Consider the following 23,904-nt stretch of genomic DNA (forward strand, 5'->3'; position numbering starts at 1 on the left):
CCCCCCCCTCGGCAGCAGCTTAGGGTGAGTGTGGGGGCGCGGTGCAAGTCTGGGGCTGATGCAGAGGGGACAGAAGGTGGGGCTCTGGGCTTGTTAGCTAACCACCTGTACCCCAGGAGGAGCGAGTGAGGCCTGTGTGGGTGCGGAATACGCCCAGGGCCCCCCCCAACAAGTGACCTCCCAGCCTGCTGCACCCCCGTACTTCAGGGTCCTCAGTCTGGAGGCCCTGAGAAGTGTTCTCTCCACTTACGAATCCCGCTCTTTTCTCTGACTGTCCGGAAGACCTTCGTCTGGCTGGGCCAGGAGCCAGAGGGCGGGGACCATGGGAGCCCAGGTTGAGATGCTGGAATCAGAGGGACTTGGGCCCCAGTCTCACCCTAGCACCACCTTTAATAACTCTGTCACCTCGGAAAGGTTGCTTATCCTCTCTGGGGCCTCAGTCTCCCCACCTGTGAGATGGGTGTGCTCCAAGCTTTCTCTCTGGGTGGCTGGTAGAGTGAGTAACATAGAACAGTAAGGCGCTCAGCATGGCGGCCGCACACAATTAGCATGGATACATGGCTGGTGTCATCATTCGTGAGTCAAGACCCGAAAGAAACTTGGGGTTACAAATACAGACGGGAGGGGGGACAGTCTCTGCGAACCCCCCACAGCCCTGCTGGAAAAGCGACGCTCTGCAATGCAGGGGGGCGGGGGGGTGGGCATNCTTCTTAAAGACCTCGTCTCTGATCACGTGACGCAGAGCTAGTTTGGGCGACCAGGAGCCTAGACACAGGTGACTCCCTCCGTGGAACCTGGTCAGGGGCTCCCAGGGCGGCCTCCACAGTGGCCTGAAGCGACCGCCCGCTGCACGGTCCCCGGGACCCAGGTCAGGTAACGGNGTTTTTCAATCCGGTGAAGCAAACTGTCCAATTAGAGCCGGGGCCTCCAGCTTCCATCTTTGCCGACGTTTAATTAACATGCTCCTCTTGGCAGCTGCTGACAAGTTCCAGAAACAGGTTGTAAAGGGTTTTTGTCTTTACCCAGCATGGAAAATGAGGGGTGTTACATCGCGGGAACATGAATAGGTTGCATTTCAGCTCCCTCCTCCCCTCCTTCGCCTCCCCATCCTCCCCCCCCCTTCCTCTGGCACGGAGAATGAAGGCCCGAGTGTGTATGTATGTGTGAATTGTGAGGGGGGCGGGGAGGGCGGATTTGGAGGCAGGAGAGACCTTCTCCTCCCTCTCTCCTCACCCCTTCCTCGCTGGAGTCTGCTCCACAAAGGATCCGGCTTCTACTGCTAACTCTCCAGCCGGCACACTTTTGCCTCACGTCTCTTTTAGCCACACCAAACCTCGCTCTGCTGATTTCCATCTCTGGGTCTCTGCGCAGGCTGTGCCCGTGCCATCCTTCTGGTAAACTCCTATTCAGTCTCCAAAACCCTGCTCAGAGCACCCACTCTGGTAGGCCACCTGGGTATGCAGTGGCTGTCGAGAGTTCAGGGTGGATCCCGGTGTCAGGTGGGCCCTCAGCTAGACAGCGGGACCCCTAAGTAGGTGGGAAGTGTGTGTTCCTCAGCCCATGGTGGTGGCTGGTCACAAGAAGTGGTGAGATCCAAACTGCAGAAACCTTCCTGCCACAGTGGAGGGAGGGCAGGCTGGCTTGGCAGGGAGGAAGAGGGAAGGGTTGGGGTAGGGGATTAGCCCAATGGAGCCCTTCTCCCCTATTCTCCCACCCTGCCCCCCGAGTGCCCTTGAAACAGAGCAGGGTCACAGGGAGGGCACCGTGGGTATGGCAGTGTTCACAGTGGGTGAGTTTCTGGGGTGGTTGATGTAAAGTAAGGTCGGGCCTTGGGGAAAGACCCCAGCCCCAAAGCTGAGCCTGGCAGCGGGCCCTAAGCGGGGGCAGCCTCCAGCACCCCGAATTCTTCCTCTGCAGCCCAGGGTGGCTTCCCTTGCATTGTGGGGGGCAGCTTGGAATGGAAGGTCAGGACAGAGGCCGGCGGCCAGGTCTTTGGGGTGCTTCTGTCCCTCAAACTCGCCCTGGAGCATTCACACCCATTCTACAAAGAATGTTTATTCACAGAGGCTTCCATCTGCATGGCACAGAGAGGTCTGGGGGGCCCTGGGGGTAAGGGAGGCCCTGGTGGAGGGGCAGTGGGGGGGCAGGCAGGGAGCAGAAGTGCCCAGCAGTCGGGCTGGCGGCTAAGTTGTCTCCAGGAAAGGCTCAGGCCACTCTTGGCTGCCAGCCCCCTCCTGCCTGCTCTTCTCAGGATGTGGCCATCAAGACCCCTGGAGGCAGGCCTCCTGCCGCCAGAACCGGGCTTCGATGCCCACTTTGTCTATACCTCTTCCACCTCCATTCTCAGGCAGGCTCCCTGGGATGAAGGGGAAAGGAAGTCGGGGGTGCCCTGGGCCAGGCCAGCAGGTGGGGTGCTGCTTGCTTTGCTCCTGTTCCCAGCTCAGTCAGTACTGCTCCCTTGGGAGGCCCGGACAGTCTGTGGAGCCTGCGGGGAGAGAGCCGAGAGCAGGGGGCCACTGTGGGGACCCGCTGTAGCCCCTCGGGCCCCTTCGCCTTTTCCAGACAGGGTGGGCGTTAAAGGCAAGTGGTCACAGCCTTGGTTTTCTCTGTCCTTAAACCCCCACATCCTCTCCTGCGACATCACCCAGTCTTGTGGCCCAGATGCAGGTCTTTCCAAGCTCTGACCTCTAAGGGGGATCAAATAGCACTACTGAGCGCAGATGATAATGACCTACAAAGACCCCGGTTTCTCCACTTGCACTCTGCAGCCTTGGAGAACCTGAACTTTTCTGAGCCTCAATTTTCTCATCTATTGGAAAGAGGGAAGTAGTTGCACCTGTTGCTTAGCGCTCTCTGGGGAAGGTTAGCTGCAAAAGGCACGAGAAAGGGCTTGGTGCACTCCACACGGGGGCAAGGAGATGCCAGCTGATGGGGAGAAGAGAGGAGACAGAGGGAAGGAAGGAAGAACTAGCCTGAGTTGATCGACTGAAGAGAGCCAGGCCTGTCAGTCCCACTTTTATAAATGAGGAAATTGAGGCTCTGGCTCTGGGTGAAGAGAGCCTCAAAGTCACAGCCAGCAAGCAGCAAAGCCAAGTGTGCACCCAGGTCACCTTCTGTATATTCCTTCCTGTTACGAGTGCCTTCCACATATTCCCATGCCCGTCCAGCTTGCAAGGAGTCTGACTAAGTGCTACCTACCCACCCACCCCCGCCACATGCCCACTCCAATCCAGGCAGCAGGGGTGGAAGCTCACATCCCCATTTCTTGATGCTTTCTGTTTGCCCCTTTGCTGGTGTCACCCAGTTCCCAGAGCTGGGCACCCACCGGGAGACCCGGCCCACGCTCTCACCTGCTTCTCACCTGCCCTGAGGGTTTAAGGTTCTGAGGGCTTGAGGGTGGAGTCCTCAGGATGTAAGACAGTGCTCTTCATCTCCTCAGGCATCTGCAGAGAGAGGAGGGCATGTCCAAGGGGCCTGCCCTAGGCCGGGCCGGTGTCCCTGGTAGAATTAGAACAGCCTGGGCAAGTCAGGAGCAGCGTATTGTGTGTGGCGGGCGCCACCTTGTGATCGCTGTGCAGATTGCATGCCGAGGAGCAGGGCGTTCCTTCACACAGGTGTCCTGCCCCCTACATCAGGCTGGCCACTGTCCAGGGTGCTGGTGCACTGCGAGCCTGAGGCAGAGTCCTTGCCCCCCTAGAGCAATGCGAAGGCGGTCAGCTGACAGGCACAGCGACAATACGAGCTGCAAATGCACGAGAGGCCGATAGCCCAGTCGGGGGTGGGGAATTCTGGTTGTGCTGAACCCACTTTTGATAGATGAGCAATAATGTGCCAGGGAGACGCAGAGTGGCAAGCGCCCTGAATAGCAGGTAGGTCGTAAAGGGGGGGTGAGGTGGGGGGGGGGGATAAATGGATTGGCAGGTGGAGTGGGAGTGGGATGGATCTGCATTGCCTCGGCTTCAAGGCTTAGCTTTGATCTTAAAGATTGCCTCATCTGGGGCGCCTGGGTGGCTCTGTGGTTGAGCGTCCAACTCTCAGTTTTGGCTCAGGGCATGATCTCACGGAACGTTAAGCCCTGCGTCGGGCTCTGCACTAGCAGTGCAGAGCCTGCTTGGGATTCTCTGTCTTCCTCTCTCTCTGCCTCTCCCCTACTAAAGCTGTCTCTGTCTCTCTCAGAATAAATTAATAAACTTAAAAGAAAGATCGCCTCATCTGAGGTCCTGGGGACATTTGTGTCATCCCGTCCTCTGGAAAGCCACCTCATCTCCTAGGAAAACCACCCAGAGGCCAGGGGCTGAGGGGACGGCCCGATGGTGGCTCACTTTCACTGACACAGAATTACAGTCCTCAAAACCGAGCACTGCTGAAAAGTACACAGCAGAGAGAAGGTGTGAACTTAGAATAAATTATAAAGATCAAAACAGAACCAAGAGTGAACTTCTATATATGGGAATGGATAACATCTTTTAGTTTACTTCACTGGTGTCAAATCTGTGTGATTTCTAATTGTGGTGTCTAAAGTAGTTTAAATTCTGACTTTAAATATGGGATGAAAATAATTATGCTGCTAAAAAAAGAAAGTTTATTAAGAATGTAATAATAGAATACTTCTTATAAAGAGAAAGAGCAGGATCTCAAATTGGGCATATAATCTCCACTGTGTAAAAAAAAAATCAGGGCACCTGGGTGGCTCAGTCAGTTAAGCATCTGACTTAGGCTCAAGTCATAATCTTATGATTTGTGAGTTTGAGCCACGCATCAGGCTCTGTGCTAACAGCCTTGAGTCTGGAACCTGCTTTGGATTCTGTGTGTCTCATTCTCTCTCTGCCTCTCCCCTGCTCACACACACACTCTCTCTTTCTCTCTCCAAAATAAACATTTAAAAAAAACCTGTGCGGATTAAAAAAAAAAAAAAAAGACTGGAGGTAAATATATTCAAAACATTAACAGTGCTTGAGTTAAGATGATAGGATTTCTTTCTATTTTTCTCTATTTCCAGATTTCCTTTAATGGGCTTTTATTCATTTTATAATTAAAAAATAACTTAAAGAGAATGAATTCAGAAGCATTATTAGCTATGAACATGAAATTGGCTTATAGTGGATATCAGTTAAAATTACCCAGAAAGCTTCTGGGGTGGTTTAAAAATACAGAGCCAAGGGTGGCTCAGGCGGTTAAGCGTCCAACTCTTGATTTCAGCTCAGGCCATGATCTCATGGTTTGTGGGTTTGAGCCCCACAGCGCAGAGCCCACTTGGGATTCTCTCTCTCCCTATCTGTCCCTCCCTCCCTCCCTCTCTCTCTCTCTCCCCCACCTCAAAAAAATAAATATTTTAAAAATAAAATAAAGTGGGGCGCCTGGGTGGCTTAGTCGGTTAAGCGTCCGACTTTCGCTTNTAAAATAAAGTAAATAAAAATACAGAGCCACATGAAAGGCGGTGATGGGTAGGCCCTTGTCACAGGGGCCACCGACACAGGTTAGGTCCTGCCCCCCCATCATGAAAGGAAGTGCAGGTGGCTGTCATTACTTGTTGGAGGCAGGTAAACACCTCTAACAATGATTGATCAGGAGGGAGTCCTGCCAGAAGTCACTGAAAACCCAAATCACAGCATGTTTTTAAAGAAACCGAGTCCTGTGACATCCTAGTACTTTCAGCTTCTAGAGCACGGTTTCTCGAGTTGGGTTTCTGTACTGATACAGAAAGCAATGGAATGTCAAGAACTCAGTTTCTGGACCAGAATCAGCTGGAAAGTTGTTCCCATGCAGAGGCCCTCCTGAATTACCATCCTGGGCTGGTGCCTGGGAAGCTGCATTTTTACAAGATCTCTAGGTGGGTCTTACGGAGACGGAAGCAGAACACCGCATCGTGGTTCTTAACCTGGGCTACATATTGGATTCACCTGGGGAAAAAAAAACCTCTGGCCCTGGGAGTGTCCAGGCCCCACCCCCAAACCAATGAACTCGAGCCTCTTGGGGCTTGGAGAGCCTTTAAGGCTACCCAGGTGATTCCCATGTGCGTGGAAGGGTCGTGGCTCTCCGAGGCGGGTGTGGTTTTCACTAGCATCATGGGGAGGGCTTGTTCATGCTGCCTGAATTTGGGATTCAGGAGGACTGGGTAGGATTCAAGAAATTTGTATTCCTAACAAGTTCCCAGGTGCCGTTGCTGACGGAGAGTGCGGGGGGCGGGGGGGGGGGGGGGGGGGGGGGGGGGCATACTTTGGGAATTACTGCTCAGGAATAAAGCCTTCAGCCCCCAGGAGACACAGTCTGCAGGTGGAGAAGCAAGGTGACTCGGGCTCTGTCCCTAACCCTCAGCTTCTGGTCCCTCAGCCCAGCTCGGCTGATGTGGGTGGGGGTCTGTGGAGAAGGGAGAGACCTGCTTTGTGCTGGAGAACAAGTTCCTGGAACTCACCTCCCAGTAGACTGAATCCTCAAAGCAGTTCTCATCAGCAGGTTGTCCCCAGAATGGCAATTTCAAAATGATCCCTAAAGAAAGTTGGGGGTCACAAGGGGTCAGGGACTACTTCCTCTCTGCCTACCCAGACGTTTCCCACAGCTGGGAAGCTACCCCCACCCCCCAACCCAAGCCAGTCCCACAGCAACAAGGGCACAGGATTTCTGGGCGCTCCGGGCTGACCGCTGGTACCCCCACCCACAGCGGCCCCACCTTCTCTGGCCCAGACACTCCCACTCACCCACGATGATGCCGCCCACCAGGGCCATGGCCAGAGACACAAAGATACCAGCAGCCTGAAACTTGCCCTGCATGCTTGAGTTCCAGGCAGTCTTGAAACCATCAAAGTCAAAGGCATGAGCAAGCCTGGGGTGGAGACAGAGAGCAGGTCAGCGCTCCAGAGAGAGACCAAGTAAGCACCTGCTGTCGCCCCACGAATGCAAGTAGGCCCCAGGGCTCAGCACCCCCTGGCCTGAGCCTCCCCAGGTGCACTGGACAGATGAGATGGTCTCTAAGACCCCTGAGGAAGGACAGAGGTTGGGGAGAGAGGCCCATGGACAGTGGTTCAGGTTGGGGAAGACTAGGGGTAGAGACGCAACATTGGACCCCAGAGGAAGAGCAGGAAGGAGGGAGCCCAGCTTGCCCTGCACCCCCTCCACACTCACCCTTTCACTCCGTACACACTAGCGTTAGCACAGGACGCCGTCACAGCCCCGACAATGCCGCCTATGAGGCCGGGGAGGCCGTGCAAGTTGTGAATGCCACACGTGTCCTGGATCCGCAGCCGAGACTCCAGGAATGGCTGGAGAGGGGAGGCGGGTGTGGCAGGGGGGTGGGGAGGTCAGAATTCCGGAGGCCCCAGAGGCCCAGGATCCTCCAGCCCCCAGATCCCCTCCTGATCCCACCCCCAAGTTAGAATCAGAGACCCCGGGATTCCCCTGCCCTCAGCCCCCCGGCCGGGGGCCCTCACCGTCAGGTACACAAAGCCCAGGGTGGAGACAATGCCACAGATGAAGCCGACGATGAGGGAGCCGTATGGCATGAGCATCATTTCAGCCGCGGTGCCCACGGCCACCCCTCCCGCAAGCGTGGCGTTCTGGATGTGCACCTGGGTACGGAGGGCCGGAGCTCAGTCCTCCCCCAGAGCCTGCACGGCACGCTGTGGGCAGGGGCGGGGGGGGGGGGNCCCAGCTCCTGCGCTCTCTGCACCAGCGGTCTGGCCACTGTGCACGGGCACACATCTTGTGTCTGTGCCGGTGAGACCTACTGACATATCTGCACGCCCCCTGTGTATCTGTGTGCAGGTTGGCATGTCTGATGGTCTCTATGTGACACACACCGACGTCAGGCCTGTTCGTGGGCAAACACCCATGCCTATGGCGGCTCCAGGCCTACCTGCACCAGGCACTGCGCTGCCGGCTGTGGGGATAATTTCAATCCGTCTCTACAACAAGCCCAGGAGGTAAGAGCAGTTATCTTTTGATGTTTGTGCAAATGAGGGAGTTGAGGTGCAGAGAGGTGACGTGGCTTGTTAAAGACCACACAGCTAGCGAGAGGCAGAAAAGTATCTATCTCCATCTGGGTCTGTGTGGAGCCAGAGCTCCTGACCTTGACCCCATTCTTTGTCCTTGCCTGCGTGGGGGTATTGGGTGCACACAGGTGCGTGTCTGATTCTCTTCCCCCTGATGCGGGCATCCCTGCCTCTCTGTGTGGTCATTGTTCGGTGTACCCAGGGGTTCAGGGCAATGTCCCAGCACACACCTGCCTGTGTCAAGATTATGAGATAGAGAAGTGGTCTTCTTTTTATAGAAAAATCTACCAACATCTATGGCCTTTGGCCCCTCCCCACTGACAACAGAACAATCTGTCCTGGTGATGTGACAGGAAGGACACAGGGAAACATATTCCCCCCACCAACCTCCCAGGGGCGGAGACAAGGCATCAAAGGGGTTTCCTTTCTGAGTGTATGGGATGGGGCAGGTGGAGGTAGCTTTAAGAAGACTGAGGTGACTGGGTGGCTCAGACGGTTAAGCATCTGGCTCTTGAACTCGGCTCAGGTCATGATCTCACGGTTGATGAGTTCGAGCCCCACACTGGGCGCTGCGCTGACCGTGCAGAGCTTGCTTAGGATTCTGTCTCTCTCCCTCTCTCTCTATGCCCCTCCCGCACTTGTGCACTCGTGCACGGTTTCTCCCTCTCTCCATCTCAAACTTAAAAAAAAAAAAAAAAAGGCTGAGGGCCAGTATTTGGAAGATCAGAAGCCAGGGAGAGGGGAAGTGCCCCTGGCAACCCTACAGGGCAGGTCAGACGGGGTATTCAGCCCAGAACAGCGCTCAGCACCCCAGGCTGCGCGTAGTAAATGAGGAGGAGCTGCTCATCCAGAGCACCCAGTGTAATCAAGAATCTCTGAGGATCTGGTTCTGGGCTCTGCCGAAAACCAGCTATGTCATCTGAACAAATCATTCGCTCCCAAGCCTCAGTTTCTTCATCCGCAGGAGGAGTGTGATAATCCTGATGCTGCCTGCCTCAAGGAATTGTTGACAGGGCATGGTGATCAGTGTCCACCGGGTACCGGAGGTCAGAGTCCCCCCCCCCCACTCCCCAGGGCTCCCCATGCTCCCCACCCCCCCTGCTCACCATGTCCAGCTTGCCCTTTTTGTGCAAGGCGCTGGACAGTGCCACCGAGGTGAGCACGCAGGCTGCCAAGGAGCAGTAGGTGTTGATGGCAGCTCGGTGCTGGGCGTCTCCGTGTCTGGACACAGCTGAGTTGAAGCTGGGCCAGTACATCCACAGGAAGAGGGTGCCTAGCCAGACCAGACAGGGCCGGTGGGCCCAGGAGAAGAGGTGTTAGATGGGCCCCGCAGAGTTTAGGCAGAACTAAGTTCCAGAGACAGAAGATGACTCACATGCTCCAGCAGCCTCCCACCCCCCTGCTGGGGGCTCTTCCTAGAACATCCGCCCTGTCTTCCTCACTTCCTGACTCTGCTCCAGGAAGTCTAGCCTGAGCCCATAACCGGGCTAAATGCCTCCCACCTTGCTCCCAAAGCACCGTGCTGCAGGATCTTTACCCCCCACCGTAGGGACATTATTATCTGGTAACATTGCCATCGCTTCCACCGCACTGTGAGGAGCTCCTTGAAGGCAGGGCTAGGTTTTAGACCAGAGTGGGTGATTGATATATGTTCTCTGGAATGAACAGACACAGGGAGTAGGAATTCACACCTTGCCCTAACTCAGGGGATGGAGTCACCCTAACTCAGGTCCTGGTTACCACTTTGTCTGCCTTGGGGCATCCTAGGGAAAACAGGATGGGTGGCCAACTTCTTCCAGCTCCATGGGGAAAAAGGGCCCATCATCTGGGATCCAGGAAGTGTCTACAGGCAACCCCCTCTGCCCTTTCCCCAAAGGGAACCGGCCACCACCCTCCAGACCGCGTAGAGATCAGGTATAATTGTGGGAGCCTGTACTCCCATATAATGCTTCTCACTCCTCACGGTTGTCCTCACCCATCATGGCGGCCCTCAGTCATCATGATGGCCCTTATCCATCATGACCACCTTCACCCATCATGGTGGCCCTCAATCATGATAGCAGCTCTCACCAATCATGGCGAAGAGGTCCGAGTGGTACACAGAGCTCTGCCTCTCCTTGCTCTGATGTAGGCTGGGTCGGTAAAGGATCCAGGTCACCGTGAGCCCAAAGTAGGCACCAAATGTGTGGATGGTCATAGAGCCCCCTGCATCCTTCACCTGAAGTACAGGGCTCTGTGAGGCTCTGATACCGTCTCTCCCTCCCACCTGTTAGCACTCTCCTTCCCCACCAGACACACACACACACACACACACACACACACACACAGGTCCATCTGTCTCTGATTCCACATGCTGCAGGATGGGAGCCCAGGGTCCCCTACAGACCAATCAGTTCAGAAGGGGAGAAGGTGGGGATCTCTGAACCCAGGCAGTGAGCCTGTCAGCAAAATACTAGGGCATCCTCACCCAGCAGATGGGACTGCGCCCAGACTGGGAAACCAGCCTTAGAGAGGACCTTGGTCGGTCACACAGTGGGAAGAGGTGAAGCAGACCTAGAGCCTAGGGCAACCCTCTGGTTTGTCACCTAGTTTGTCACTAGCTTCCACCTTATCTTAATTCCTGGGAGCCCTTCCCTTCCTCTGGGCCCCCCCTCTCCACATGTCTTTCTACACAGCCTGGTCCAGCACCTCCCGGTCTAGACTGCCATTCCTCGTTTCCCCAGCATCCTGCCCTACTTCTTACCCTATGACCTCCCAGCTGACCTTTTACCACTCACCCCATCCCCACCCTCATGTGTCCCGTCCCCCACAGTCGGAGCACATAGATAGGTTTCTTCCTCTTCTATCACTTTCTGCCCTCCCCCACTCTGTGCCTCTGGATTTCATTCACAAAGTGGGGGAGATGGCGGTGACTTAGCGGGGCTGTCTCGAGAGTTAGATCAGACAGCTTGCGTAAAGCACTTGGCAAGCGCCTGGCACCCGACAGGCGCTTGGTGGACTTAGCCTTCCTCCACGTGCCCCCACCTCCTCTCTCTCCAGCCTCCTCTTCCTCCCCACTCGGAACCAATCTCGGGGGAAATTCCAATCCGAATCACGGACTTGCTCCTCCACTTTAGATGGGGAAATCCAACCAGAGAGGTAAGTGTATGGTCCAAGGTCACAGAGCTTAGCTATGGGGTTGCTGACAGGGCTGGATTTCGTAGTTTCCAGCCTGGCGGGGGCCTCTCCTAGCTGCGGGCCCTGGGATGAGCCCCCTTGACTTCTCTGAGTCTCAGCTTTCTCGTCTGTAAAGTGGGGGTAATGTGCCTTTCTCAGAGACGAGGATTAAGTGAGATACGCCGTGTGTGAAGTATTCAGAGCAAGTCTCAGCCAAGGGCAAGTGCTCCTTATGTGTTAGCAGTGACTGTTGAACTTTAGCCCTCACAGACACAGGCCTAAAGAGTGTCAGGCATTAAAAGAATTTCTATAGCGGGAGCCTGGATGGCTCAGGCTGTTAAGTGTCTGACTCTTGATTTCAGCCCCAGGTCGGGCTCTGTGTTGATGGCAAGAAGCCTACCTGGGATTCTCTCTCTTCCTCTCTCTCTGCCCCTCCCCAACTTGCGCCTGCACATGCGCCCTCTCTCTCTCTCTCAAGAAAAAAATAAAATTCTGTAGCAGGCTGGGAGGATTTTTGAGCGCCTCTTAAACTCATGCCCAAGATACTGCATTCTCAGCCTGTTTCAGATCATGCCCTTTGGCCCCACTGCGCACCCCTCACCTAGCCTCGCTTCTTTCTTTCTCACACCTCCCACCCCACCCTGTCCCTGAGGCCTGTGGACTCACCTCCTTTCTATCTGTTGAATCACTTACTTCTCCTTGTACTTCCCCAGCCAGGCCCATTATCTGTCACCAGGATGACTCGGACAGCCTCTTAGCAGGGCTCCCTGCTCCCCGCCATTCTCACCGTAGCCGAAGTGGCGTTGCCATTACATGTCTGACTGTGCCACTCCCCCCATCCAAAACTCTCCATAGCTCCCCACTGCCATGTCACAGTCTTTAACACCATCTCCAGGAGCCTTGATGATCCCTGTCCCGCCCCCCCCTTCCTCCACACCACTACCCCCTCCAAGCCCTCCCCTGGGTGGAGTCCTCTCACTGCGGGCCTCCCTCAAGGCCTTCCCACTGTTTTCTCAGCCTCACCCCTGTGCCTGGTTATTTTCTACTTGACTTCTAGCTTTGGCATCTCTTCCTCCAGGAAGCCTCCCTGACCTGCCGTGCTGGCTCAGGCACCCTCCTTCAGGCCACCAAGCCCTAGACCTCATGCGTCATCATACTGCATGGTGACCGTCTGTGTACCTCCCGGCTTCCTCACTAGATTGTGAGCTCCTCGGGGTCTGAGTGAGAATGCCTGGAGCCTTGCAGTCAGACTCCAAAATTCATTGACTTGGTAAATATTTGTTGAGCACTTGTTGTTATTGTTGCTGTTGAGCACATAATGGGCATTGGACTAGGTGCTGGGGACACAGATGGTCCAGACAGATAAGGTTTATCAGAGAAGGAGAACCGTTATGAAGAAAATAAACCAAGTCCATGTGAGAGATGGTGACTAGGGGTGGGACGGGGAAGTAGGACAGAGGGCAGCACTGTGTAGGCCGGAGTATCTGGGAGGACCTCTCTCAAGAGGTGATATTCCAGCTGAGATCTCAGTAATGAAAGCGACTGAGGGACGAGCATTCCAGGTAAAGGGAATAGCACGTGCAAAGGCCCTGAGGCGGGGCTAAGCTTGGTGTGTTGAGGGACAGACAGGAGAGTGTGGCCAAATCTCCGAAAGAGGGGGAGAGTGGATTATAAGCTTGGAGAGAAAGGCTGGGGCAGAACATGTAGGGTGTTATAATAAACCTGGATTTTATTTGAAGTGAAATTTCGGAAACCACTGGAGGGTTTTAATCAGGGGGTGGTCTTATATGCATTACTAACAGGTCTCCATGGCCGCTGGTGGACATTGGCCTGAGGTGGTGAGTGGGGCAAGGATGAAGATAAGGAGATGAGTTAGGAGGAAGAGATATGGTGGCTGAAAAAAATGACAAAATGAATGCCTGAATGTAGTGTAAACTAAAAAAACAAAAAACAAAAATAAAACTCTACCCCTTGTCGGAGGTGAGGGTATTCAAGGCAGAGTCCAAATGTAGAGGACTTGGGGTGAAGAAATGGGTGAAGTCTCTGAATGACCTTCACCCCTGCAAAGGGACCAAAGAAGTATCTGAGCTAGAGTCAGAGGTCTAAGTTGCCCTTACTTGGGTCATTGAATCGGCCAACTTTAAGGGGCATCATTCCTGCCATAATTGATGTGAATGTCGCTCCTAGAGTTTTGCAGTGCACAGCCTATGCAGCCGTACATGTTCACCTTGGCCATTCCCCAAGGATCCTTCCTTACAGATGTGCCCCCTCAATACACTGGGTCCTTTTCTTGGGAGACCAATCTGGGAATGTGGTGTGTATGTAAGAGTATGTTCAGGGGGGCGCCTGGGTGGCTCGGCTGGTTAAGTGTCTGACTCTTGATTTTGGCTCAGGTCATGATCTCACAGTTCGTGGGACTGAGCCCCATATCAGGCTCTGCAATGTCAGCTCATGCTGCTCGCTCTCCCTCTCAAATAAATAAGCATTAAAAAAGAAAGAGACTATGTTCAGGAACACCCACTCTTTCCACCCAATACGCAGGAAAGAGAAAGAAGAGCGACAACGGATATGAGCAACTCCGGCTCTGCCCAGGTGCTGGACTAGTCTGCTAGGTGGACCACCATCTCTGCCCAATAAATATCATGACTCTCGCTTTAGCGATGAGGAATCTGACGTTCAGAAGGTTAAGTGACTTGACAAGATTGAACCAAATCCAGCTGGCATGTCTTCCCAGCTCTCCCTTTCTCTATTTCCCTGCTGTCACCCCCAAGTGTCCCTTCCCTCACCACCCCCATTCTGGTCCCTGCTCACCTTTAGCAGGCTGAGAAGAATAAACTCATTCACTGAAAAGAGGGTCACTTGGAAGAGAGTCATGATGAGTAGCTGGACAGGGCTGACTTTGCCCAGAATTGCCCCAAAGGCCACACAGACAGAGCCCACGCAGAAGTCCGCATTGATGAGGCTGTGGGGAGACAGGTCAGGGGAGACGGGGCTGAGGCAGCAGCAAAAAGTGGGCGCTCCAAGCCCTGGGTTTGACCCTGGACTCTGATCATCTATGGATTTGGACTTGTGGCTTAACCTTGCTGAGCCTCCGTTTCACGATGTGGTAATGGCACATAACATCCTAAAGGTACTCTAAGAATGAAAAGAGATAACAGGTGAAGGGTCCGGCCCAGCAAAGGCACATACCGGATGTCTTACCCTTCCTTTGTGGCCCCCATCTGAGCACGCCCTCCTCGCAGGCAGCTTTGTGGTCAAGGCACCCAAGTCATCTGGCTGCTGTTGTTCAACATGCTGCATATTTGGAGCCTTGGCCTGCCCTCCAGCCTCCACCTGCCTTTCTAGAACCTCCTCTGGCTGCCTCCTCTTTCAGGAAGTCTTCCTTGATTCCTCCACCCACATGTGATCTCTGCCTCCAGGCTCTTAGATCTCACTCTATACACACCTCTTCTGTTGGTTACCAGGGCTCTGCTTGGGTTTGAGCCCTCATGTCCTTACCTGAGAGAGAGGACCTATGTCCAGGGAAGAGAGAGAGGGCTTCTTGCAGGAGGTAGGGAGCTGGGGGATGGATGGAGGGGGCAGGAAGGCCAACAGAGAGAACAGAGGCAGAGGAGCACCTAGGTCCTCCTTAAGGCTGGACCCTGAAAGCCTGGCCAGCCAGCAGAAGGCTCACGGAGAGGCAGACAGCCAGGTGGAGGCCATGCATCCAAAGGAGACGCCGGCTCTGTCCACGTGCCTCCTAACCCAGGCTTTCCCGTGCTCGGCCAGCAGCAAAGCTGTCCTGCATTTTGACGCAGTCAGGAGAGTTGTTAATAGGGGTGGGTGTAGGGACAGTAGAGAGTCCCACAAACCATTCACAGCCAGAGGATGTGCGCCTGCCCCATGCTCAGGTGTGTGTGTGTGTGTGAATCGAGAAGTGAGAAGCCAGCTGACTGTAGGGCCAATTCTGTCAGGTCCCTCCCAAGACAGAGGATGCTCACTGGAATGTCTGCTTCACTATGAGCCTTGTTCACGGCTGTGTCCCCTGGGCCTCACACAGACCCTGGCTGAATGCATCATGGCAGTTACTAAGTGCCAGGCACAGAAATACCTGCCTGGTACTGCATACGGCCTCCTGGGCCACACAGGCCCTCTTACTAGCCACACCATGTGGAGGAACACGGAGGCTTAGAGAGGCAGAGTTATTTGCTCATGTTCCCAGAACTGTAGCCAGAAGACCCAGGACAGAGGTGACTACTCAGGAATGCGTGGCCCACGTTGGGCCTCAGCTGCCGGCAGAGGGGGGTTCGGATGTCACATCATAGGAGGGCCCTCGGAGTGTTGGGCAGAGCCTGTAGACGAGCCATGACCCTAGGTGGCAGGTGGGACCTGGAGGGCTCTTCAGTAGGGACAGGAGCCAGCAGGAGGGCCTGGGGACAACATGATCATCCCGTCCTGAGCACCAAAATCGGCTCCAGCTCAGTTGCTGAAAATCAATTCCCTGAAAGCCAATTTGCCGAAACTCAATTTGTCAAGTGAACCGACTCGCCCAATAACCGGCTCGGCAAAAGCTTGCCAACGCACAAAGTTAATAACAATTCTCTTTGGAGATTTTTAAGCGGTTGTATACTTTTGTTTTTCATTCAGCCATAGGTCTGGTGCTGTGGTGGCCAGTGAAATATATTACGGGTGTTTTCATACTTTGGATCTACGGCTTTGGGAGGGAGAGGTTCTTGTCAAAGATTTTATGCAAAAGACTGATTTGTCGGCTCCAAAACATTTTCTATCTAGTCAACTATGTTTCCAGTGTCTCTAAAGTCATGGATTCATTAACTGGCTTGAGTGAATTAATATCTTGCAAGTATTTGGCATTACGTTTTAAATTTCAGACAGCTAGCCTATGATCCCCGGTTGGCGCCCTATATGAGACAGCAGGGGGCTTGCACGCTAAACATGGTTTTATGGCAATTTGCCTCTAAACCCTTTCTGTGGATTTGGTCTTCCAGCGGGCGAAGGAGTGTGGGTTTGNGTAGCCTTCGGAGTAAGAGTGGAACCACCCCTGCATGAGCAGCGCCCACTGGATGCCAAAGGCCGCCAGCAGGAAATTGAAGCCCACCGAGCTGAAACCGTAGCGCTGCAGGAAGGTCATGAGGAAGCCGAAGCCCACGAAGATCATCACGTGCACGTCCTGGAAGCCTACGGGGAGAAGCAGCCGTGGGGGGCGGGGGGTCGGGGCTCGGTCGTTTAGCCCGCCCTAGTCCGGGGTCTGGGCCAGCGCGGCCCAGCGCAGAGCCTATGTCTTTCCGGCCACTGGCCGCCCGGTAGCCTCCGGAGCCCCATTCTCCCATCTCTGCATCTGGATCCCAAGGGTAGGCCCAGTAATGAATGGCTTTCCGGGCATAGAACAGCCACTACCCCCAGCTTGTCCTAAGAACCTCTGGAGGGGGCTGGGCAGGGGCGGTGGGGGGGGCGACCGAGGTGAGTCTCCCACTTTAGATCACTCGTTCTAGTGTCAGGGAATGCCTGGGTGTCCCCTCAGGAGATGGGAGCTTCCTTTCTCCATCCACACCCTGGATGGAGGTGGGCAGCTGGGCATTTGAAATCAGGGCCAGGCTGTGGATTACACGTAGAATGTAGGGCCTGGAACCCAGACTTTCTGCGGCTCTGCCCCGTCAGCTCCATCCCTTTAGTATAGAGAAGTTAGTATCATCCTGACTGACCAAGCACATGAGTTGATCACTCCCGTGAAGGTCACATCCCATCTCTACCTCCAGCAAGGATCCTTTCCTGCATCACTGAGACCCGAATTTGGACCCCAGTCTATCTGCGGGGCAGATGACACTGGAAAGTCAGGTAACCTACTTGGGTCTCAGAGCCCTCAGGAATGCTTACTCACAAATGCTGCAGAGATTCAATGCAGACGTGTATGCAAAGCACCTAACAGTGTCCGTCCCATAATAGGTGCTCAAAATGGACAAGTCGTTATTTATTGTTGCTTTATTATTACTTAGGTATAGGCTAATGAGTTTACCAGCTAATGGTGTGGTCTTGACAAGCCATTTCCCTTCAGCCTCAGTTTTCTCCGTAAAACCAAAAGATCGGTTAGAATGATCTTAACTGCCCTTCCAGTGCTAACATTGCCTGGTTCTAGATTCTCAGAAAAGGATAGAAGGGAAGCAAAGATAGCTACAAAAATATAAGACGCTAAAAGGAACTACAGATGTCACAGGACACACAAGGAGCCAGATTAAAGGGTGCCTAGTGGCCAAATCAGGGGCAATTTGAGCACCAAAATAATTAGGTACTGTACTGACTTAAAACCATTACAAAACAGGAACTCAGAGTAGGAAGTAAATGAGATCGTGAGGAGGGCTCTTGCTTGTAACAGAATGCCGAGGGCCAGACGGCTAAATGTAGAGTGAATGCCGAAGTTGGAAAATCGTGATTTTCACAGTAGAGATTCCATCAGTGGGTGTTAAATCCAGGGAGAAATTTGGGGGAAGAACAGAACATTTGCATTGTCTTCAAGGGTCTCCCCATAGATTGCTTATGAGTGGCAAGGTGCAGAGAGAGAGAAAAAAAAACAACCAGTAATTATGAAGTGGAGAAACAGGGCAATATCTTGACTGAGTGATGAAAATTAACATCACCAATGAGGGACAGATGGATAGCACACGCCTTCAGATGTGCTCCCCTGAAGGAGACACATCCGGGTATCATATTCCAGCCCAGAAGGCATAATCCCATTCTACTCGTGAGGAAGCATCAGACAAACAGAAAATGAGTAACATGCTGTTAGAAACGGGGTGAGGCTGTAGTCCTGAGCAATGTCAACGTCATAAAAGAAAGACCGCAGAAATATTCCAGGTTAAAAGAGTATAAAGAGAAACAACCCCAACTGTGTTCAATACCTAACTCAGGACTGGATCCTGGATTTGCCCCGGGAGGGGAGAGGAGAGGGGAGCTATAGAGGTTGTTATCGAGCAAGTTAGAGACTTATTAGAAAATTAGATTGATAGGGGCGCCTGGGTGGCTTAGTCGGTTAAGCGTCCGACTTTCGCTTAGGTCATGATCTCACGGTTCGTGGGTTTGAGCCCCGCGTCGGGCTCTGTGTTGGCAGTCAGCACAGAGCCTGGAGCCTGTTTCAGAGTCTGTATCTCCCTCTCTCTCTGACCCTCCCCTGCTCACACTGTGTCTCTCTCTCTCTCCTAGAAATAAATAAAAATATTTAAAAAAAGAAAAGAAAATTAGATTGATAAAATTCAATAGAAACCATCTATGAAGGTATTGCACGATGTAAATTTATGAAATTGATTACTGTGGTTGTGGAGAATACCTCCATTCTCAGGAAACATCCGGAATCTTTACGGTGACAGTGTCAGGGCGTGTATGACTGGCCCTCAAAGGGTTCGGAGAAGAAGAGTATGTGTTTGCATCTCTGTGCAGAGAGTGGGACAGAAGGAGCAGAGAGCAGAATTGGAGTTAAAAGTATACAGTGTTCTTTGCGCTATTTTTGTTTTAGCAACTTTTTATAAATTTGAAATTATTCCCAAGTACACAGTTAGAAAAAGGCGGGGGGGACTGCAGGGTCCACCGGCCTTCCCCCTTCCTCATTCCTCGCCCTCCCCTCCCCCCCACCCCCTGCGCCACGCTCCGCACCGCTGCCTCCTGTGTTCCTCAGTCCTACTGAGGAGTCTCTGCCTGTGTCCTTCCCTCTGCCTGCGATGCTGTTCCCGCAGAAGGACCAGCGTCTCTTAATGCAGATCTCAACGAAGTGTCGCCTCATCACGGAGGCTTTCTGGACCACCCGGTTCAGCGTGGGTTCTCTCCCTCACGGCACCTTCTTCTTGCTTTTCTGGTTCTTATTACAGTTTGCAGAACGGTGTGTTTGTGTGTCTGGCCCACTAGACCCTAAACCCCCCAGGAGGCTTGGTTCACCCCACTGTTCCTCGGTGCCTCTGCCGGTGCCTGGGAAGCCTCCCAGGACGTATCTGTGAATGAATGAGAATTGCTGTCGTCATCCCAGCAGCACCCAGCCAGCTAAGCCACCAACAAGGAGCCCCAGTCAGAGTAGGAGTTCACGGTCAGATGAGGCTGCGGCCCCTCTCCAGTGCAACACCTCCTACCCACGGGGCAGATAGCCTGGAGGAGGAGGGGCCAGTGGTGTTTGTGCTAAGAGCTGCCCTAGCCNGCCCCATCTGTCCCCCCCCCGCCCCCAGCAGGCCTCCCTGGGGCTCAGGCCAGCTGTGGCCACTCAGAGGCGCTGCGGGAACGAGGCGCTGGCACGCTGCAGGGCCGGGCCAGGGGGCGGACAAGCTGATGTAAGAGCTCCGTAGGTCTCCCCCCACCCCCGCCCCTGCATGGCGCCCTGGTCTCCCGTCTGGAGACCTGTGCGAATGTGCGCGAACACACAGCAGCTGGGTGTCAGTTTCACGATGGGTGCAGCTAACTGCGTGTATTATCGCGTTTCATGGTTTATCACGTTTCCAACTGTTGTGGGGGAATTTGAGCTGATGCGTGTGAAGCGCCGTACGTGGCATTCTGGTTATTCTTGGGGAGAACGGATGGGTGGCAGACTGGAGGAGAGGTGTGAGAGAGGGAGGTGACACTTGCAGACCTCGGTTCCCGCAGCAGCGGGGGAGGGGAGCTGCCAGGGCGGCAGGGCTGCTGCTGAAAGACACAGGGGATTGGAGGCGGTTGTGGAGAGTGCGGGAGGGGCTGGGGCTGGTGTCCTTGGAGTTCCAGACGACCATGGGGTTGAGGGCTGGGGGACGCGGAGATCCTGACGTCTGCAGCGCAGGTGGGAGGAGGGGAGCCTGGCTGTGGGGGGCGGGCCGGGGATCTGAGAGCCGGCAGGCCCGAAGATGGAGATGTGAGTCAGAATGTGGGTGTAAGGAGGGGTAGACAGAAGCTGCAAACTGGCCTGCTTGGGAGGCTAGCAGACGGGACAGGGAAGGCGCTGGCGGGGGTGGTGGAGGAATCCCTGGGAAGAGCAGCATCACAGAGGGTAGGGGCCTTTTCAGAAGAGGCAGTTTGGTGGCAGAAAGGAACCCTGTGGGCAGGGGGTGGGGTAAGGGGGGGGCCTGCCCCGGGGGNAATTTCAGGGCTTCCTTCTTGGTGCATCACCCATGCCTGCCTCCTCTCACCAGTTCTCTGTCCTCTGTGACCCCTGAGGGGCCCCAGCCTCTCTTTCTGACCCTCTCTGGGGGTGTCTCTTTCTTCTCCCCCCACCTCAGGCACACAGACGCCACCTTCTCCTCTCCTTGGGCCCCTCCCTATTCATTCTCTTGCTCCCTTCCTCTTTATCTCCCACACGGGTCCTAATTTAGATTCCAGACATAACAGTTGAATGATTTACGTTTCATAAAGTTTAGTGCTAGTTCCTAAAACGCTTTTCCTAGTAATGGTTTGAAAGGCCCAATCATGTGACCTTCAGGAAGGACATAATCTCTCTGATCTGCAGTTTCTTTTTCTGTAAAATGGGGGGTGGGGGGGGCGGGGAAAGGGTTGTACAGGTGCTCAGGTGGTGCTCACCCCAGAGGTTTACGGTGCACATTTAATGGCTTCATCCAACCTGGGCGCAGGCCTGGCGCCTTACTAATCGGTGGTATCAGCTACAGTTTCTCTTTTTCTCATTCAAGGCTGTCCAGGTGTTTTGCACTGAGTGGGCAACTTGCTGAGGGACAGTGGAAGTGGGAGAGACACCTCCCCTCCCCCCCACCCCCTTTCCCCAGCAGAGGGTGANGACACCAGCAGTCTGTTCTCTGAACGAGGAGACCCCGCTGGCGTGCCAGCCACAAGAGCTGCCACGAGGGGGCAGCAGTACACAGCCGGCCTTGCTCTCCCCGTCTCCACCCCCTCCCTAGCTCACTCTCCTCACCCCCAGCAAGGGCCCCCCGGTGAAGCTGGCCCAGTCCCTGAAATCTCTGCAATCTGAGGCCAGAGTTTCCCGGGCCTCTGGGCCACAGCAGCTTCCTCCGCTCCACTGCACCAGCACAGAGAGGGTGGTGCCCTGCCTGGCGCAGCCTGGGGCCACCCTTTTCCCACTCTCTGTGGCCAGTCTGGCCCAGACTTTTCTTTGAGACCTCCTGGCCAGTCCCTCTCTTCCCCGAGGCTCCGTGCCCACCTCTCCCACGCCTCACAGCGCCCCCATCACCGCACAGAGGCAATGGCGCAGAGGCCTGGGAAAGCAGGTGGCCGCAGGGCAGGGAGGGCTCAGCTGGTCCCTGCCTGGGCCACGGCCTGAGAGTGTGAAGCACAGAGGAGTGTAAATGCTGCAACAGTTGAAACTCCTATTCAGAGAGACATTCCTTGGCTGTATCTCTGAAGAGAGGCTGAGCCTCCACTCCCATACCTTCAGTGATGGAGCGCTCACTCCCCTCTGGGGACGCTTGATACCCGCTTCTACTGTCCCCTCACTTCATGCCACGGGATGTGCCCTACGAGTCACTTGCCTACAGTCTTCGGTTTTCCTGGAGACCCAGTGCATTCACTAACATTCCCACAGTGGCCTCCTCTGCCCTGGTCACCTCCCGGAAATGTGTCCGCTCCTCCCTCAGTCTTTCCAGGAAGCTTCGGGAGCCCGGGCTCTGATGGCACCTCCCCCAGGCTCTGCCACTGGCCTCCCCTCCAAGGCCCCAGAGCACCAGCCCAGGAGGGAGTTTTGTGTTCAGCAGCCGGAGCCCGTGGCACAGGCTTCGGAGGTCCCTGCTAGGGCAGGTCTCCGGCGACTCTGGGCCTGCTGCCTGCCGAGGGGCCCAGGTGTGGGGGGCAGCCCTCAGGCCCTCCTGAGCCCCAGCCTGAACCAGCTGGAGCTGGATTCCTCTAGAAACCCGAGATACCCAGCGGCCTCCGCTAATCCCCTGGGCAGGAGTGAGGCCCACAGATATTAGGTGGATAAGCTTAGAGCCAACAACCCAGAAGGTACCACAAGGTGTACCTTCATCCTCCGCCCCTGGGAACGGCCACACTGGGGCCCCACCTGCACCACAGGCCACGTGCGCTCTAACTCCTAACCACAGCCATGACCCAGTGGACCTGAGAAGGGCTGGGCAGGGGGGAAGGGGAAAGGCGAGCCTGGAGGAAGGGGAGGGTCAAGGGGCATGGACCTGGATGTCCAGGGCACCTTCCCTGGCTCTCTGGTTTCCTAGTCACCCCCTCTCTGGCCTTAGTCTCCTTGTCTGTAAAATGGGAGTCCCAACAGCGCCTTCCTGGTGTGTGTGTGTGGGGGGGGTGTTAAAGGAGAGAACGTGCACCTGGTGGCTTGAGTTGTTGCTGCTGGAGTCCGGAGGCCGACAGTCTCTCCCTCTACTCTCTTCTCCATCACTTCCTGCCTGGTGACCAAGGTGAACCAGCCGGAGACACTCAGGTCCTCCTTGATGGCTGGGGCGTCTCATCCTCCTTAGCTGCTTCCCTCCCACGCTTTCACTAACACCACCGCCGGGCCACTCTGCACCCCCCATCTGCTCCTGGCGTACCTGTCCTGCCTCACCCCTCCTGCCCACCCCACCGCCTTCCAGGAAGCTGTCTCCTATCTCTTCTGCCCAGAGAACCTGACATCGCTGAGGTCAGGGCACTGCGGTGCTCTCAGTCTGCGAGCCCTTTGGGATCAGAGAGCAAGGCTATGCACCTTGTTCATTCACAACGGCCGTGAGACTGGGTCTGTTGGGACAGTCGTGGTTTACGTCTGTGGCCTCTGGTGAATTACTATGAGCACAACCCCTCCAGGCCCTCACTCTCAAAAGTGTCTCTGGTTGGTAAATTATATGGCCGCTCTGTGGACAAATGGCTGTTGGGTGAATTGACGAGAGTGGAGCGTGGCAGGGGGTGTGGACGGAGTGGGGGTAGGCGCTGGGGGGATGTGAGGGCCGCACCCCTCTTTGGGGGAGGTTCTGTAGCTCCTGTTTTAGGGCTTTGAGACCTTCCACTGCCTGGACCCCTCAAGGACGTATGAATGCCCACGGGAGAACTTGCCCTCTTGGCTTCGCTGAGGGCTGATTATGGCCGAGAGGTAAGCAAGAGCCAGAGTGAAGGAGTAGAGCAGGCAAAGGAGGATCTCAAGCTGGCCCTGCCTCTCCGTTTGCCAGATCCGTCGAAGGAGAGAAAAGGTGGGCAGTGAAAGGTGGGTTTGTTGGAGTCTTAATTCTGAGGCCACAATTGTCATGGCCTCTTTTTAAAAGAAATTTTTTTAAAATGTTTTATTTATTTCTGAAAGAGAGAGACAGCGTGAGCAGGGTAGGGTCACAGAGAGAGGGAGACACAGAATCCGAAGCAGGCTCCAGGCTCTGAGCTAGCTGTCAGGACAGAGCCCGACACGGGGCTCGAACCCACGAACCGTGAGATCATGACCTGAGCCGAAGTCGGATGCTCAACTAACTGAGCCACCCAGGCACCCCCTGTCATGGTCTCTTTTTTTTTTTTTTAATGTTTTTTTAATTTATTTCTGAGAGACGGCATGAGCAGAGGAGGGTCAGAGAGAGAGGAAGACACAGAATCAGAAACAGGCTCCAGGCTCTGAGCTAGCTGTCAGCACAGAGTCTGATGTGGGGCTCGAACCCACGAACTGTGAGATCATGACCTGAGCCAAAGTTGGACACCCAATAACCGAGCCACCCAGGTGCCCCTGTCATGGTCTCTTAAAATACAACTCTGAGTGGAGCCCAGTAGAGGCTGTGGTTTCAACCAGCACAGGGCACACTCCTCTTCCATAACCTCCCTTCTTTGAGGCTTTGTATTTCTATTAATGTGACCTGTGATTGCATTCGCTTTTTGGCAGCCATTTAAT

General features: G+C 54.7%; 1 protein-coding gene across 1 annotated transcript in view; it reads right to left on the minus strand.

Moving 5' to 3' along the window:
- Positions 1 to 2,039: 2,039 nt before the first annotated feature.
- Positions 2,040 to 23,904, minus strand: part of RHCG (Rh family C glycoprotein) — a 23,187-nt gene continuing 1,322 nt past the window's right edge. Inside the window, exons 2-12 of the mRNA XM_077774318.1 lie at positions 22,777 to 22,813; positions 16,151 to 16,316; positions 13,953 to 14,130; positions 10,056 to 10,203; positions 9,092 to 9,258; positions 7,425 to 7,562; positions 7,120 to 7,256; positions 6,696 to 6,820; positions 6,413 to 6,486; positions 3,351 to 3,443; positions 2,040 to 2,485 (exon numbers count right to left, since the gene is read on the minus strand). Of these exons, the coding sequence (XP_077630444.1) occupies positions 3,375 to 3,443; positions 6,413 to 6,486; positions 6,696 to 6,820; positions 7,120 to 7,256; positions 7,425 to 7,562; positions 9,092 to 9,258; positions 10,056 to 10,203; positions 13,953 to 14,130; positions 16,151 to 16,316; positions 22,777 to 22,813 (1,239 nt within the window). The 3' untranslated portion in view covers positions 2,040 to 2,485; positions 3,351 to 3,374. The remainder of the gene's footprint in view (positions 2,486 to 3,350; positions 3,444 to 6,412; positions 6,487 to 6,695; positions 6,821 to 7,119; positions 7,257 to 7,424; positions 7,563 to 9,091; positions 9,259 to 10,055; positions 10,204 to 13,952; positions 14,131 to 16,150; positions 16,317 to 22,776; positions 22,814 to 23,904) is intronic.

This window comes from Crocuta crocuta, unplaced genomic scaffold, assembly GCF_008692635.1.
Source record: "Crocuta crocuta isolate KB4526 unplaced genomic scaffold, BGI_CrCroc_1.0 scaffold7, whole genome shotgun sequence".
Lineage (NCBI taxonomy): Eukaryota > Metazoa > Chordata > Mammalia > Carnivora > Hyaenidae > Crocuta > Crocuta crocuta.